The 18,558-nt window shown below is 41.4% G+C and overlaps 1 protein-coding gene across 1 annotated transcript in view; it reads left to right on the top strand.

Moving 5' to 3' along the window:
* Positions 1 to 1,651: 1,651 nt before the first annotated feature.
* Positions 1,652 to 18,558, top strand: part of ERAP1 (endoplasmic reticulum aminopeptidase 1) — a 32,237-nt gene continuing 15,330 nt past the window's right edge. The window contains exons 1-10 of the mRNA XM_068979381.1: positions 1,652 to 2,178; positions 4,298 to 4,436; positions 7,364 to 7,498; positions 10,381 to 10,501; positions 11,195 to 11,349; positions 11,708 to 11,821; positions 13,177 to 13,308; positions 16,697 to 16,828; positions 16,989 to 17,060; positions 18,357 to 18,511. Of these exons, the coding sequence (XP_068835482.1) occupies positions 1,652 to 2,178; positions 4,298 to 4,436; positions 7,364 to 7,498; positions 10,381 to 10,501; positions 11,195 to 11,349; positions 11,708 to 11,821; positions 13,177 to 13,308; positions 16,697 to 16,828; positions 16,989 to 17,060; positions 18,357 to 18,511 (1,682 nt within the window). The remainder of the gene's footprint in view (positions 2,179 to 4,297; positions 4,437 to 7,363; positions 7,499 to 10,380; positions 10,502 to 11,194; positions 11,350 to 11,707; positions 11,822 to 13,176; positions 13,309 to 16,696; positions 16,829 to 16,988; positions 17,061 to 18,356; positions 18,512 to 18,558) is intronic.

Here is an 18,558-nt window from a genome sequence, read left to right as displayed (position 1 = left end):
CCAATGCTGTAAAAAGCAATATTGCATAGGAACCTGGAATGTTAGGTCCATGAATCAAGGTAAATTGGAAGTGGTCAAACAGGAGATGGCAAGAGTGAACACTGACATTTTAGTAACCAGCAAACTGAAACGGACTGGAATGGGTGAATTTAACTCAGATGAGCATTGTATCTACTACTGTGGCCAGAATCCCGTAGAAGAAATGGAGTAGCCCTCATAGTCAACAGAAGAGTCTGAAATGCAGTGCTGCTGCTGCTGCTAAGTCGCTTCAGTCGTGTCTGACTCTCTGTGACCCCAGAGACGGCAGCCCACCAGGCCCCCCCGTCCCTGGGATTCTCCAGGCAAGAACACTGGAGTGGGTTGCCATTTCCTTCTCCAATGCATGAAAGTGAAAAGTGAAAGTGAAGTCGCTCAGTCGTGTCTGACTCCTAGCGACCCCGTGGACTGCAGCCCACCAGGCTCCTCTGTCCATGGGATTTTCCAGGCAAGAGTACTGGAGTGGGGTGCCATTGCCTTCTCCACTGAAATGCAGTACTTGGATGCAATCTCAAAAACGATAGAATGATCCCTGTTCATTTCCAAGGCAAACCAGTCCATATCACAGTAATCCAAGTCTATGCCCCGACCAGTAATGCTGAAGAAGCTGAAGTTGAACGCTTCTACAAAGATCTACAAGACATTCTAGAACCAACACCCCCAAAAGCTGTCCTTTTCATTATAGGGGACTGGAATGTAAAAGTAGGAAGTCAAGAGATAGCTAGAGTAACCGGCGAATTTGGCCTCAGTACCAAACAAAGTAGGTCAAAGGCTAACAGAGTTTTGCCAAGAAAATGCACTAGTCATAACAAACACCCTCTTCCAACAACACAGGAGATGACTCTACACATGGACATCACCAGATGATCAATAGCGAAATCAGATTGATTATATTATTAAGGCTTACTGTTGCATTCCCACTCCCGCTTGCTACTGAGCATGTATTTCCTTCCTTCCTTCCTGTGTTTTAAGGACTCTGCTTTGTGAGCTTAGTGGGAAGCAAGGCCTTTCTCCTGCTGAGCGGCAATAAGGCCAGATGCCTGCTTTGTGTACCTGCCTGCTGGTGGTGTGGACACCTCACTTTTGCTGAAACAACAGAAAGTTGCAGGGTAGTAGAGACCTCCTCCTTTGATGACTTCACATCAACATCTACACATTGGGGTGGCTTCCTCTAAGGTCTAGTGTGGGCAGGGAGTGGTCATCTCATCACATATTGGTCTAATATAGTTCTAGTTGCCCATCTTTGCTTGTTTTATGAGCCTGGTTTCCCAAATGACCTGTCAATTCTGTGATCCATTTAAGGATCTTCAGCCAGAGCTGGTTCTTGCTTTCAATGGAGGATCCTGACTGATAGAGTTAATTTAAACTTTGAAAGCTAAATGATGCTTTTTAGTAGATGTTAATAATTGTTGTTAACCATAAACTTCTCTCTTCTTGTGACTCATTAACATAGGAAAGATAATTTTACTTTCAGGGAAAGACCTAGTATTTTTTTAAGTTAGTATTTATATCTGTTAATTCTGGGTGGATACATTCTGAAATTATGCTCTCTTGATAATATTTTAGTGATTTTTTTTTCTTTTGTACATTTGTATATCTAGCCATTTCAAGCAAGATGATATCTCCATCCATCAAATGGCCGCTTCCAACCAGGCCCTTGCTGCTTTCGACACTGTTGATTCTCTTAACCGTGGCAACTCCATCCTCATGTCAGAGCAGGGAACCAACATTTCCAAAAGCTAGCAACGGGGCACCATTTCCTTGGAATAAAATGCGACTTCCAGAGCACATCATCCCAGCTCATTATGATCTCATGATTCATGCAAATCTCACCACTCTGACTTTCGGGGGAACCACACGGATAGAAATCACAGCCAGCAAGCCCACCAGTACCATCATCCTGCACAGTCACCACCTACAAGTATCCAAGGCCACCCTGAGGAAGGGAGGTGGCGAGAGGCAAGCTGAAGAGCCGCTGAGAGTCCTGGAAAACCCACCTCAGGAGCAAATTGCGCTTCTGGCTTCCGAGCCGCTGGTCGTCGGCCTCCCGTACACCATTGTCATCGACTACGCTGGCAATCTTTCTGAGAGTTTCCATGGATTTTATAAAAGTACCTACAGAACCAAAGAAGGAGAAGTGAGGTAATTTTTGTCTCTTTTTTTTTAAGGTTCAAGAGCTACCCACACTAAATTTATTTCAGGTGGCTTGTCCTTTAAAGCTCCCTTGATTGCTGAATTCTTTCTTTGGGTTTTCCTTTGCATGTCTTTGCATATTTAAAATGGCTTATAGGCTTTTTCTTTTTTTTTTTTTTTAATCTCATTTTTCATTCTATTTGAACCAATTTTCTTTCCTCCAGCTCTATCAGAGTAAATACCTATTTGTTTATTTAATTAGACTTCTGGGATAGAATAAATGTTTTAAATTCTCTTGGCCTAGGTACCAGTTTCCAAGTGCTGCTTTAACAAAGTACATAAACTGTGTGACTTAAAATAGTAGAAATTTAATATCTCACCATTCTGCAAGGAGATCCAATCAGTCCATTATGAAGGAGATCAGCCCTGGGTGTTCTTTGGAAGGAATGATGCTAAAGCTGAAGCTCCAGTACTTTGGCCACCTCATGCGAGGAGTTGAGTCATTGGAAAAGACTCTGATGCTGGGAGGGATTGGGGGCAGGAGGAGAAGGGGACGACCGAGGATAAGATGGCTGGATGGCATCACGGACTCGATGGACGTGAGTCTGAGTGAACTCCGGGAGATGGTGATGGACAGGGAGGCCTGGCATGCTGCGATTCATGAGGTCGCAAAGAGTCAGACATGACTGAGCGACTGAACTGAACTGAACTGAACTGAACTGAACTGGAGGCTAGGATCAAGGCGTCAGGAGGCCTGTGCTCTCTAGGTCTCTGAATGGCCTCATTCTTTGCCTCTTCCTAGCTTGTGGTGCCATCAGTCTTTGACATTCTTTGAGTTGCAGCTACATCACTGGGATCTCTGCCTGCCTGTCACATGGCCTTTCTCCAGGTTTCCCTCTTGTTTTAAGGACACCAGTTATATTGGACTAGGGCTTGACCCAATGGCCTTATCTATACTTGACTGCATCTGTAAAGACCCTATTTCTAAATAAAGTCTCACTGATATTAGGTAATAAGACTTCAAAATATCTTTTGGGAGGACTCAATTCAACCTGTAACAGCCCATTAGAGGAAATATTTTGTCTCAGTTGAAACCTTTTTAGGGATCCTCTCCTGCTTGTTTTAGTTCTGTTTTTAAAAACACAATATATTTTGGGAGATTTTATGCTAAATTTTAAAATCAAAATTTTTTAGTAGCTTATACTTACTTTTCTGATTCCATATTATTTTTTGAGGTTAAAAAAAGTCAAATACTACAGAAAAGAATTTTTGAAAAGATAAAATGTATCCCCATTATAACCCTTAGAGATAACTACTGCTTCTGGTTTAGGGGAACATCCTTTAGACTTTCTTCTGGATATACGTACAGGTCATTTTATGTAAATGGAACTATGTTGTATTTTATGTTTCATGAGGGAGCTTTTTTATTAAAAATATATGTTGACATGTATTTTACAGGATGACTGTCACTTTACATCATTTTAACAACTTTATTAAAATACATGTTTCTGTGTTGATTTTTTTAACTAATCCCCCTATGGATGGAAATTAGGTTGTTTCCAATTTTTTAGCATCAGCAATACTTGGACAAGCATCTTTGTAAGTCATTTCTTTAGAATAAATGCCTGGAAGTATAATTGCTAAGTTAGGGGGTCAACAAACTTTTGATATGCCTTGCCATATTTCTCACTAATACTGTGTACTGGCAATCCTTTTAAAGCTAAAATACCAACAGATTTCCCCCTTTAATTTGTTACATTGATTATTAATGAAGCTGTGCAGCTTTTGATGTGTTTATTAACTATTTGTATGTTCTTCTTTTGTGAGTTGCCTGTTTATGACCTCTGCCTGCTATTCTGCTTGGTTGGTGGGTGAATTTTTACTTATTTTTAAGAGCTCATTATTTGTTCAGGTTATATTAACACTGTGTTAAATACGTTTTGATCAATTTTCCCTGTTCTTTTTACTTGTCTTTTAGTTTATGATAGCTTTTGTCATATAAAAGATTTTTTGGTAGTGAGATTCATCAGGATTGTGATAACTTTTGGAATTAAGACATGATCATACACCTAACTTACAGTCCCTGGTACTTCATGCTGTGATTTTATTTCCCTTTACGGAATTTTAGGGTACTTGCATCAACACAGTTCGAACCGACTGCAGCCAGAATGGCCTTTCCATGCTTTGATGAACCTGCTTTCAAGGCGAGTTTTTTAATCAAGATCAGAAGGGAACCGAGACACCTCGCCATCTCCAATATGCCATTGGTGAGTCTAAATTGTGTATCTCTGATGAGAAGTCCATTCATTCCCTGTGGCTTGCATCTCCCCATTGATAGTTAACATTCAGGCTACCTGTTTTGTTTGTTTTATTGCCTGACAGATAGCAAATTTTTCTTTTTCACTTCCAACCTATGCTTCTGGTTCAAGCAGCAATTTATTTATGGTCAAAGGAAAAAAAAAATTGTCCCTAAAACATGCAAAATTTAGGTAAGAGTTACACTACAGGTCATCCATGTTGACAAGAGAGAGACCGTATAGGAAATTCAGGTCAGGTTCAAGTGAGAGTGCCTTTCATAAAGCTCTTACACTTTTCTCATATGCTCTTTTAAAAGGATTTTTAAAGGAAATGTTCTTTCGAATAAGGCCATATTCCTATGATTTAGTTATTTCCTATAAGTTCTGTATACTATATTACTGATATTAGCTATGCAACTTGTATTAAAAATAACTGGCATGAAGTTGGGCAGATGGAAATTTAAAAAGTAATCTTTTAAGGATATAATGGTAGTGAAGGTAGCTACCCCCAGTTGCCTTTAAAGGTCATTATTTTCCAGTTCCAGAGCACATGTGGACAGTGTTCCCTCTTGGTTTTATTTTTTTATTCTACTTTTTGGTTTTCCATTATGGTTTATTACAGGATATTGAATATAGTTCCCTGTGCTATAAAATAGGACCTGTTGTTTATCTATTCTAAATATAATACTCTGCATCTGTTAGGCTGAAGCCCCTCTGATTTTTAAAAGTGGAAAGGAGAAGATGACCTTGCCAAATGAATAAAATTACTCAGTGAGATCCATTACCCTGTGATTCCGGTAGCGCTGGAAACACAGAAGCTGAGCTGTCAGTCTGTCACTGATACATGCCAACTGCTAAAGCACATACATCCTTTGTTCAGAGAAGCTCACCGTGGATGAGACTCAGGCTGGAAGAGGCTTTGCCCAGAGTCCGGAAGGGTATCACACCTCATCCCTATGCTGGGTGGGGAGGCAGTATCTTCACATGAAGGGACTCAGAGAGCCATGAGCCAACCTCCAGTGTGGTATTCCCCAAGCTTTTGAACGCTATATTGCTCACTGAATCCCTTAAGGACCCCCTAAAAGAGATTCTGACATTCTGCACCAGAAGCCTGCATAAAAGGCAGACTTGTGAATCCTTACCAGACAAGAACTTTTGTCTCTTTCCCCAACACACTTGTATATAGAAAGATGAGAAACAGTTATGCTGTTTTCCTAATATAAATTTGAGATAGAGAAAATGCTTTTTTAAATTATAATTCCCTCCCCAAATATTATGGTATTCCTGCCTGGGGTGGGAGTGACTTCTCTAATTAGAGAATTACAGCTTAAGAGGAATAAAGGAACAGGGGTGGTTGGGAAGTGAGGGACAGACTGACCCACTAAACAAGACTGGTAGAGATTTCATAGGTGTGCAGGGGGAAGGGCAAAGCCCAGAGGCTCCACAAAGATGCTGGAGTCCAAATCCGTGAATGTCCGGGACCTACTTGTTGAGGATCCGAAAATCTCTAATGTAATCTTGCTCTTGGATGGGCCATCCCTCCTCTTGGCAGAAATCTAACAGAGGCGCCTAAACTTAAGCTTCAGACATGGGGTTGAGGGGAAGGACAGCGGGGTTTCAAAGGGTCTTTTTGGAGACTAGAGAAGAAAATATACCTTTGGAGCACCCAAGTGTTTGGGGCAGGAGTTAATCACATCTAAATTTGAATTCGTTTAATTAGCTTATTTTCCTACTAATGAGCGCAGCTTGAAGAACAGAAATTTTTGTCAGGGGTAAGCTGAAGACGTTTTAAAGAGAAAGGTAATTTCTGGCCCTTCAAGAATAAAGCTAGGTTGGCTGTCAGAGTCAGGGTATGAATGCCCAAAGGCTGCCGAGCAGACAACCATAGGTTGTGGCTGGTGGGTATCACAAAGGACAAGGGCGTAGAAATAGAGGTGGAAATGGGGTCACAGGAAAGATGCGTCCTTAATGTGGATGTTCTCAGACTAGTTCAGACTGGTCTTTTCTCCAGGACCCTGCCCACTGCCTTCTGTTGGCTGAGGTAGTAGACTTTCTTCTCGGAAAGCCTCTTAGCCTGCATCTCTGTGGCTCCAGCCCCACTCTGCAAGGCTGCTCCCTGATTACACGGCAAAACCTGACTTCAGTGAAGCAGATCAGAGTCTGGAGGAGACTTTGCAGGGTCAGGCCCAGGCATGGGTTTCTTTGAATTGTTTAAGAAAGCAGAAGCTCTTTTAGGTTATCCATGGTGACACATGCACCCAGTTGGACACTGCATTTCCAGATTTTTCTTGCACTTTGTATTATGTGGGCTACATCCTGGCAGAATCGGCAGTCTCGGTTTTGCTTTTTCCCAGCCATGTTACCAGTCCTCATGTGCCAATAGGAGTCAGTTTGTAATCGTTTAGCTTATTTAGAAGAGATTTAAGTGGTGATGGTTATATAACTGTGAATATAATTAAAAAAAGAAAACACTGAACAGTATACTTTTAAAACAGTGAATTTTATGGTATATGAATTATATCTCAATAAAAACATGGAGGAGAATGGTTTGGCTTTCCTATCTAAATTACTTAAGAAAGAGATACATTTTTTGAAAAGTCTTTATCGATTTTGTTACAGTATTGCTCTCATTTTATGTTTTGGTTCTTGGTTGTGAGACGTATGGGATCTTACCTTCCCAACCGGGGATTAAACTCACATTCCCTGGATTGGAAGGCAGAGTCCCAACTGCTGGTCCACCAGGGAAGTCTCTGAAAGAGATATTCTTAAATAACTATACAAATGTCATGTCATATGCTTTCAGTATGTCTGAGACTTAGGACTATTTCTCTGTATAAAATGTTTTCAGTGTCTTGGGTAGTTGGATTCTTTGATGATCTCAGTTATCCTGATTTTAGGTTAAATCTGTGACTGTGGCTCAAGGACTCATAGAAGACCACTTTGACGTCACCGTGAAGATGAGCACCTACCTGGTGGCCTTCATTGTTTCGGATTTTAAGTCTGTCAGCAAGATGACCAAGAGCGGAGTTAAGGTGAACTTGTGATTGTCACGTAGGGTGACCTGCTTGCCCTGGTCTGCCTGGGGCGGTCCTGGTTTTATAACTGGAAGTCCCACATCCTGCAAACGCCCCTCATTCTCGGACAAAGTAGTTGGTGGGCCTTCCCACTGTCACAGATGCTCATGTTTGCAGCGGGGTTCTAATAGCAGAAACACGTGGGGAGACGCGGCCTGGCCTGGGTCATGGTGCTGGCTCCGCCAGTAACTGGCTTTCTGCTACCTTTGGAGATGAGCTTACAGTCTGTAAAGTGTATAAGTTGGATCAGATCCTGCAGTGGTTTCTCAGGTTGCCTCTTCTGTCTATAACTTTCTGCAGTGTGGAAGTGAATGTCACTGACTATCCGAGCCGGGGATTTCTAGCCATGGGAAGGAAGTAAGAGAAGACAGCTTGGAGTATTAAATGGCTCTGGGGAGAGCATCTGGGTCAGGGAGTACTGGAGTGTCATGGGAAGAGGTCTTGTTTGGAGGAGCTCTTGCCACTGGGTGGGTCTCGTGTAGTGAACAACCTACGCAACTGTACGCTGCGGCCCTGAATGCGAAGAAGATTTTCAAAGAGGAGGCAGGGGACATTTTATTTAAAATGACCTCATTTATTTGTGCTAGTTTTAACTGACGCCTGGGATAGTTAGGATTTCTCTTCTGAATTGCCTTGTCTTCTGTAGGGCCTGAATAAGGTCCTGAATAAAGGGTCTTCTTATCCTTGTGGAGATATCTCTGCTTACCTGGGGATGTGAAGCTAAGGCTTGAGACTTGGCTGTAGGAAGCAATCTAAGTTCAGCAGTGAAAGTAACAGTAAAAACACCCACTCACTGATTTGCCCACTTCAGTGAATCTTTTTTGAATGGTTATTTTTATGTGTCTTTCATACTGTGATATTGTAATTCATAATAAGAAATGTTATTTGGTCTTCATCCTTGATGAAGGCTCAGAGCTACTAAAACTCTTAGAATGTCCTATGTGTTGAGAACCATGAGTATTATCTCTTGTTATGTTAATAAAAATTTTCTAGGTAACCTAACTAAGGCTGGTTGACTGGGAACCAACCATGTGATGGGAGAGTTGGGATTGGAGACTGTTTCGTCACCAAAGGTCAATCATTTATGCCTGCGTAGTGAAAATGCCATAAAAACTCAAAGGGTGGCTCCTGTGAGCTTCTGGGTTGGTGAACCAGTGGAGGTGTAGGGAAAGTGGTTTGTAGGAGAGGGCATGGTCGTTACACTCCCTTTTTCCATACCTTGTCCTAAGGCTCCTCTCCCATGTGGCTGTTCGTTCCTGAGTTATGTTTGTTTATAATGGACTGGGAGTCTTGTAGAGTAAAATGTTACTCTTGAGTTCTGTGAAATGCTCTAGCAAATTAAACTCAAGAAGGGGGCTGGGAACCTCCAGCCAATAGCTGCTAAGTCAGAAGCACGGGTGATAACTTGCACTTTTGATTGGCATCTGAAATCAGGTTAGGGAGCAGGCTTGTAAGACTGAATCCTGTAGAATGATGCTCTCACGCCAGGAGGGTCAGCATGGAACTGAATTGTAGGGTAGCCAGCTGGTGTTGGAATGTTGCTTGGAGATGTGAGGGAACCGCCCCCTCCCACATGTATCTACATTGGGATTAGGTCCCCAGACCGCTTTTGTGTGCCAATAGTGTGAGCTGTTTTCTTTCTTTAACACATTGAACTCACACTTTATATCGTGTCTAGAAGTTGTCATATATGAAGTCTTGGTGTGGCTGGTGCTGTGATTTGTTGTTTCTGAGGCTCCCGTTCACGGTGTCTTGTTCCCTTGTGCTGTGCACTGTGAATTGTGTCTGTGAGCTTTTCTTACCTGAGTTGAAGGTGAATTTTTCCAGAGAGAATTTGTATTTTGCTCCTGTCAAGTGACCCGGAGACTTTGCAGCCTTGGGAATCACTTTAAATTATCGGCTTCAGGTTTTTGGACCACCTAGGTTTATTGTGAGTTCAGCTGTTAGACGGCATGAAGTTTAACTTTTAGCCATAAATTCTCTGAGGGCATTCTCTCACTATTCCTCATACATCACCAGGGTTTGAATAATGCATTTTTCCCCCCTTGCAGTCTCCTGGAGGAATTTGGTGATTCTTTCTAGTTTAGACTTCCAGTAAGGGCTTGGTCCTTTGGGATGTAGCAGGGGACATCTCCTACCCACCTTGAGCAGATTCTGGATTTTGTCTCCTTTCCCTGTTGAGTTCTCCAGTGCCATGAAAACCTCAGCTCAAGTCCATTTGTACTGGGCTAGTGTCTTCAGGACAAAAGCTGGCTCCAGTGACCCTCTGCTGACTTCCCAGGGTCCTGCGGTCATTTCAGTTTGGGAAAACTAAGTTGTCTTTACCTTTGCACTATCTCATGTAAACATTTAGGAAGACATTTTTATATTTGTTACTCATCATCTGTTGTTTTCAGTAGGGGGATTGATGAGAACAATCAGCATTAATATAAGAAATAGCAGCCTGCAATTGTTAACTTTAATACTGGCAACCATGTCTCACACTGCTGCTGCTAAGTTGCTTTAGTCATGTCCGACTCTGTGCGACCCCATAGATGGCAGCCCACCAGGCTCCCCCGTCCTTGGGATTCTCCAGGCAAGAACACTGGAGTGGGTTGCCATTGCCTTCTCCAATGCATGAAAGTGAAAAGTGAAAGTGAAGTCATCCAGTCGAGTCCGACTCTTTGCGACCCCATGGACTGCAGCCCACCAGGCTCCTCTGTCCATGGTTTTTCCAGGCAAGAGTACTGGAGTGGGATGCCATTGCCTTCTCCATGTCCCACACTAGGAAGCTGTTAATGTCAGCCTTCTAGAAAAGCCGCGATGGCATTTGGATAACTTCCTTGTGTCTTCCTCTTCAGGTTTCCGTATATGCCGTTCCAGACAAGATAAATCAGGCAGATTATGCACTGGATGCCGCGGTGACTCTTCTAGAATTTTATGAGGATTATTTCAACATCCCATATCCGTTACCCAAACAAGGTATAGATCTTGCACAGATGTTTCAAACTGGCATTTCATGACCCCAGCAGTAGATTATATCTTCCTAACTGGCATCTTCCCCCATCAGCTCAGCAGCCTCTCAAGTCATTAAAACCCCAGCAGGTTTTTGAGGCATGTAGCATGGGGAAACTTTTGCCTTCTGATATTAAGACAAACACAACTCTATTAGTGGGCAGATAGCAAAGGACAGAGGCTGCATTTTTTCCCATGACTGGCATGCATTTGGTAGGAACATAGAGTACTCAATAAATTTTTTCAATGAATTCCGTGATAGAGCATAAGAAAATATGCATTTTCTTTCTTACATGAGCCCTTAAAACTATTATGTGCTTGAGTTTTTAGTGCATGGGAGTCTTGGGGATCCCAGCTAGAGTGGATTATTGAGACAATTTTTAAGATTGTCCAGTCCCCAAACACCTTGTCAGAGAATTAGAAATGGAGTCAGGAGGTCTGAAAGCCAAGCGTGACTTTATCATGCAGGAGCAGAGTAACTGTGAATGGGCCACTGAGCCCCTTTACTTCATTGTGAAAGGTTCTTCAGTCCAGAACCCAAGATTCTGTGGGGGTCACTCAGTTTCTCTTTGATCCCTGCATCCATCCATTCTGAGAGTTAATGTGTTTGGGCCGTGTGTAGGTTAAGACTGATAAGATGTTTTTTGCTTCCTTCCCAAGATCTTGCTGCGATTCCTGACTTCCAGTCTGGTGCAATGGAAAACTGGGGACTGACAACGTACAGGGAATCTTCTCTGCTGTTTGATGCTGAGAAGTCTTCTGCCTCAAGTAAGCTCGGCATCACAATGACTGTGTCTCACGAACTCGCCCACCAGGTATATGAGCTCAATCACACTTTTCAAAACAGTATAAACTATGCTTTTATTGCTCTTCTGGGACATAGGCTATTCATATTGATATATGAATTCTATGGATTAATTTTTACTTTGTCTTTCTCTCCCAGAGGAAAATTGATGTCTTCAAAACATTAGGTACCATGTTTTAAAATACATATTGAAAAGTTTTTCTTTTTACTTTGAAAAAAATATTAGCTTTATAAATATGTTAACATTCATATACTGACATCACACATACAGAATATATTTCCTTCTGAATGTTGGACGTTTATGGCCGTGTAGGTAATCCGGTTGCCATAGAAATCTGTGGATAAACTGAGTAATATTTTCCTTTCAGTGGTTTGGGAACCTCGTCACTATGGAATGGTGGAATGATCTTTGGCTAAATGAGGGATTTGCCAAGTTCATGGAGTTCGTGTCAGTCAGTGTGACTCATCCAGAACTGAAAGTTGTAAGTTGTATTTACTTACTTTTTTTTTTTTTTTCTACATTTTAGGTTAATCTGTTGCTGGAAAACATTATATTTACCAATGCTTGATTATGGAATTTATAGAAAGATTGATAACCTCCCTGGGAGTTTAAATATGGATCAGGTTTCCAAAATGCTAGTGTACTTTGAAGATATCTCACAAAGACTTATTTCCACACTCAGTTGCTTATTTCCAAATCTATGAGTTATGAAGTTAGTACTAAATTGTCCTCCCTGAGTGTCAAAGAAACAGAAATAATGACAACTTGTCTGTTCTGTATCGCTTTCCCTCCTTCAGGCTGCTCACTGGAGAAGTATTAGGTACAGATTGATGCTATTTCAATAGGGTCCTACTTGCCAAATCAAATGAGTTTTAAGATAATTGCACATTTGATTGTATAAGAACCTAGACTCATGGGTCACAAACTTACTGGTTTGGAATGTCTACATGATAATTTCAAAAGTCATGTGTTTAACTTGTGAAAACCAAATGCAGTATAATTAGAAAGAAACATTATGTAAAAACAATCCTTTACCATATTTTGATTTTCATTTGTACATATTCATATTCCCATTTTCATCTTCCTATATACATAACTTATATGTGAAAAGAAAGTGAAAGTGAAGTCGCTCAGTAGTGTCCGACTCTTGGCGACCCCATGGACTGTAGGACTGTAGGACTCTAGCTTACCAGGCTCCTGCATCCATGGGATTTTCCAGGCAAGAATACTGGAGTGGGTTGATTACAGTATAGTAGATCATAATAAGTATTTTCCTGTTTCCATATAGTCTTTAATAATAAAAGTAATCATGTATGCTTATTGTTTCATTGTGTAATATGCCCTAATCAGATTATAGTTGGAATTTGTTCTCCATTGCTTTTTCTTTCACTACATGGTTAATGCTAAATTTTTTTGCTTTAAAACCACTACAATATTGTAAAGTAATTAGCCTCCAATTAAAATAAATTAATTAATTTACAAAAAAAATAGTATAGATGAAGACTGGAGATACTGAAATCATTATATATTTTAGTTTCATATTTGGGTACGATCGGGCTGTAGGCATAATGTTTTTATTTTTAATAGGAATGTTCTTTATTCTAAGGTGATAAATATTTAAACTTTTCAATATTAAGCTAAATCACTGTTTCCTGTCTGTTCCTTAGAAGACAATTCTGTTTAATTTTGTAAATTCTATAAATATATAATAAATATATAATAGGTCACATCAGAAATGTGGAGTGTAAACCTGTTATCCCATGTGCAGCCAGCCTCATTTCATAGTTTTTGATCTAAATGTGAATCACTGGTGATGTTGTCTTTTGATCTTAATAGGAAGAGTATTTCTTTGGTAAGTGTTTCGATGCAATGGAGGTGGATGCATTAAACTCCTCACACCCTGTGTCCACACCCGTGGAGAATCCTGCTCAGATTCAGGAGATGTTTGATGAAGTTTCTTATGAGAAGGTAAAAATGTATTCTAAGGATACAGTTTGCACACCAAACTTACTGGAGTGGAGAGGCTATAGCTAGGGCTGTGGGGGGACTTTCCCTTCAATAGGACCGACCTGGATTGAAGGCTTTCTCTTCTCACTCAGGCTGCCCAGAGTCAACTTTTTTAAGGCCTAACTTTAAGTATGGCTTAAAGTCCTAAAGATTATACTGTTGTCAGTTCTTCATTTACCTTTGTAAGTGAATATTCACAGTCTACAGAAACTTTTTATTTATCCTTCAGCAAATAGCTCTGGATTGAGCTTTAGCTTTGTATCAGGCAAAAACACCTGCCCTTTTGTAACTTTGGGTGCCTTCAGAAACAGTTATCATGCAAAATGTGTTTAATAAAAGAAGTGGAAATTGTTGCCGACGTATAATAGCTGGGAGATTTTATATGAAAATCCATATTACTGGCTTCTCTTTGAAGGAGATAGAATTCTGGTTATACCAGGCTTCTATTTCCCTTAGCAATTTGGACTGGAGGTAAGTCATTGCTAGTTTACGAGATCAGGATTCTGCTTTTCAACTTTCCCTTCCATCCCCAACCATTTCCATTATCCTCACTAAGGCAGAGAACGTGTCATTTATCATAAAGCTTGGCTGCTTTATGTGTAACAAAGGGAAAAGTATTTCATGTTTGCGTGTTTCCATCAATGGTGCAGAGTAGATAAAAGCAGACAAAAACAGACATATAAACTCACACACAGATCAACGCAATCGAATAGAGCCCAGAAGTCAGCTCAGGAATATAAGGTTAACATATGAGAAAAGACCCGAGAATACACAATGGTAAATGGAGTCTCTTTAATAAATGATCATTTAGTTCTTCTGACACCATATACGAAGGAAGAAAACTGCACCACTGTCTTACGCGACTCACAGAAACGAACTGAAATGGATTAAAGACTTAAATGTTAGGATCAGAAACCATAAAACACCTAAATGGAAAATAGAGAGGAAAAGCTTCTTGACATGTGTCTTCGCAGTGATTTTTGTGTTTTTTTTTAATATGTGACACCCAAAGCATAAGTGCATAAGCAACAAAGGCAAAAATCAACAAGTGGAGTCACACGAGACTGAAAACCACATGCACAACAAAAGTGGAGTGAAAGGCAGCCTGCTGAACGGGAGGATATCTGAAAACCAGGTGTCCGACAAGGGATTAGTGTCCACAGTATATAAAGAACGCATCAACTTGATTACTAAACAATCTGATTTTATTTTTACTTTTTACACTTTATTTTTTAATTTAAATTCTTTTCATGGAAAGGCATTTTAAATATAGCATTGTGTACATGTCAATCCCAAACTCCCAATCTCTCCCTCCCCACCACCCTTCCCTCCTGGTAACCATAAGTTTGTTCTCTGGGAGTCTGTCAATATGTTCATTTGTATCATTTGTTTTAGATTCCACATTTAAGCAATATCATATGACATTTGTCTAGCTCTATCTGATTCACTCCAGTTAGTATGATATAATCTCCAGGCTCATCCATGTTGCTGCAAATGGCACTATTTCATTCTTTGTACTGGCTGAGTAAAAACAATCTGATTTTAAAAGAATTGAATAGAAACTTTTCCAAAGACACACATATGACCAATAGGTACATTAAAAAGTGCTCAACGTCGCTAATCCTTGGGGAAATGCAAGTCGAAACAACAGTAAGACATGGCTCCACACCTTAGAATGGCTAGTCTCAAAAAGATGAATAGCAAGTGTTGAGATGATGTGGAAAGGGGCAACCCATGTGCACAGTGGTGGGGATGTAAGTGGGTCTGGCCACTGTGGAAGACAGGAGAGAAAACAAGATATTACAAAATAGAGATATCATAGCCAGCAATTCCACTTTGAGGTATTCAGAGAAAACAAAAACAGTAGCTAAAAGAGAGACATGCACCCCGTGTTCCTGGCAACCTTATTTGCAATAGGCCAGATGGTTATTTCCACAAGTGTCCATTCCATGGTAGAATATTCAGTCATAGAAAAAGGAAAGCTTGGTGCTTGTAACTACATGGATGAATCTTGAGCATTCTGCTAAATGAATTCAGACAAATCCTATATGGCCCCACTTATAGGTTAAATCTAAAAACAAAAACACACAAAGAGTGAGTTCATAGGTTGGTGGTTGCCAGGGGCTTAGAGAATAGGTGAAGATGTCAAAAAGTAAAAACTTGCAGTTATAAAATACATCATAGGGATATAATGTACAGCATGGAGCTGTAGTTAATAGCATTGTATTGTGTGTTTGAAAGTTGCTAAGAGGAAATCTTAGAAGTCCTCCTCACAAAAAAAAATTGTAACTGTGTCGTGATGGGTGTTAACGAGGTGTACTGCGGTGATCCTTGTGTAGTACATGCAAGTATTGTATACCTGAAGCTAATGTTCTCTATCAATTATACCTTCATAAATTATACCTCACAAATCCTCATCCTCTTGGCAGGGATATGCACCAATGCAGACCTTCAGGGACCCAGGCTCTGCCCATCTAGTGACTACTGTCTCCTAGAACCAGAGAGAGGGAGACTGTCTCTACCGTGAGGGGACCCAAGACATTCTCTTGGAAAAGGAGATTTTGAGTTATGTCTGAAAGATGAATTGAGGCATTTCAGGAAGTGAGGTAGGAAGGGTTTCCTAGGAAGGGGCACTCATGATTTCCTAGAAAACTCAGGGTGGTGTTTTGAGCGAGAGGGAAGGAGGAAGGAGGAAAAGTTCTTGGTGGTTAGTTGTATGAAAAGTTCAGGGGGAGACAAAGAACGTGAAAGCATTTCCCTTATCCTTGGACTCCCGTCCCTCGTTTGTCACCTGTCTGACCACTGGAGGTATTCGAGTTTGTGGCCCGTGATCTAGGAGAGTGGGCGAGGAGGGGGTAAGCTCTTATCGCGGGAGTGCACAGTGTCTAGTTCTCTTGCCCCCTTTCTCACCTTGCTCTTGCTGGGCCAGTTTTCTGTGCTCAAGGCTGCCAATTCTTGCCCAGTGGGCTCCGCCATTTCTCACCTGTTTTCACCTTTGATTCCATCTCTCCCCACTCCTGCCCCAGAGGGGCGGCGGGAGAGCCGCGTGGTGGTCCGAAGTCCCGTGTTTATTCTGCACCATCGGCCACTCGCCTGTGAATCATGGAAGCTGGCAGATGATGGGGAAGTTTGAATGCTGACATAAAATAGCAGTCCTGGTGACTAAAGCATGAAGAGTCGCATTGATCCCCTGCCTCAATCGGTCCAGGTGTAACTGGGTGTTTCTAATTGTTCTGCAAGTGATCAGACGCTAAAAAGGTTACGCATCTTAACGAATGGCTCCAACACAGTGACAGTAGGTGAGACGGAGGTGGAAGACAGCTAACAATTATTTATGTGGTCCTTTCAGGGAGCTTGTATTCTGAATATGCTAAGGGACTATCTTGGTGCCGACGCATTTAAAAGTGGCATTGTAAAGTATCTGCAGAAGTATAGCTATAAAAACACGAAAAACGAGGACCTGTGGAATAGTATGGCAAGCGTGAGTATGTTTTCATGTATCTCTGTGTTTGGGGTTGGTAGGCTTATTGCCTTATTTTGTTTTTGTTCTGTACCACATTAATCCCTCTGAGAAGAATCATGAGTGGTTTTTCTTTTTTTTTCCCAAAGGACTGAGTGATGTGTTTATTTTTCGTTTTTAGATTTGCCCTACAGATGACACGCAACACATGGATGGATTTTGTTCTAGAGGTGAACATTCATCTTCAACCGCGGTAAGTTTTCACATCTGTACGCGTTACCCCAAAGCCCATTCTTTTACTCCCTTTCCTTTGAAGGATAACTCTGTGCCAAGCTTTCTGAGATCCTGGATCTTATCAGTCTCTCTGTAGATAAGGCTGCATTTAAACTATACCAGAGTGACAGCCTTTTACAATTTTTCTTAAGTCTCGCTATACAAGGAAGTTTTCCAGCCATCTTTGGTAACATTATCTCACTGATATTAATTTCTTCAGCTTCACTCTCTGGAAAGCAGTAGATTTATGATGTGCTTCTGTGATAGATTAGGACTATATCCATCAGGCTGTGTCGATTGTTTCCATAGCCCTTCATTTGTGGGAAAAAAAAAAAATAGATGGTGTGAGCATTCTCAGGCACTTACGATGTGTCAGGCACGTGTGAAGCACTTATGTGTATAATCTGCTTTATTCTTCACAATAAGCCTATGAGCAAATGCTATTACCCCTATTTTCACAGCTGGGGAAATGAAATCCAAAGGCATATGATTAGTAAATTGCAGAGCAGGGATTTGAATTGAGATCTAACTCATGTCTCTAACTGCTAAGCTATAAAGAATTCATAACACCTGAATCACAAAGCAGCCTGAGTCTCTGTTTATCTGGCCTTGTGGAATATTTTCACAGGTAACTTAGTGTGAGCCTGGAGATTCAACAGAATTATATCCACTCGATTTTTATTTTCTTGGCTGTTTTGCTTTCAGAGACAGATTTATTCCATAGTTTCTAGACGTGTCCCGTGGAATGTTTTATCCTTTCATTAGCTCTTAAATATTATTTGAAAGCTTTTTTAGTATCAAAGAGTAAATGCTTGTTTGAGTTAATGGCTGGCTGTTGGGTTGTGGGCCACATCGGTTTTATCACTTGGGAAGTACGGGCTCTCAATACAGCACTTTCCCCCCACCTTGCTTGTTGGATAGACAGCATCCTTATGGAGGTGTTGCACACCCGGCCACTTTCTGTCCTTTCTCTCCCTGCCTTCATACACATGCCTGCTTTTGTGCCCAATGCCAAACCCAAGGTCTGCCCAGGAGATCCAGCTGTGGTACCTGTTTTTAAGACAGAAGAAAGGGAGAGAATGAAAAGCGACTAGTTGGTGCTCTGGTGGATATGCCATGGCTGGAGCCAGCAGGGGAAGGGAGCGGGCTGCAGGCTGGGAGCAGTGGAAGGGACAGAGGAGAGCTTCACTGGCTGCAGCCCCTGCAAGCTCAAGCTTGGGTTCTCTTAGAGGTGGGTCCAAGTAGTTCACGTATCTGCCTTTTTCGCATAAACCAGCACTGGCGACGGGAAGGCCTTGATGTGAAAACCATGATGAACACCTGGACGCTGCAGAAGGGTTTTCCCCTGATAACCATCACCGTGAGAGGCAGGAACGTCCACATGAAGCAAGAGTACTATGTGAAAGGCGTGGCCAATGCCCCAGAAACTGGGTAAGGTTCACAGGCAGAAACTCATCTGTTGCCTCGGTAGTGACGTC

Source organism: Capricornis sumatraensis, chromosome 9 (genome assembly GCF_032405125.1).
Source record: "Capricornis sumatraensis isolate serow.1 chromosome 9, serow.2, whole genome shotgun sequence".
Classification (NCBI taxonomy): Eukaryota; Metazoa; Chordata; class Mammalia; order Artiodactyla; family Bovidae; genus Capricornis; species Capricornis sumatraensis.
This window is presented reverse-complemented; position numbering and strand designations above follow the sequence as displayed.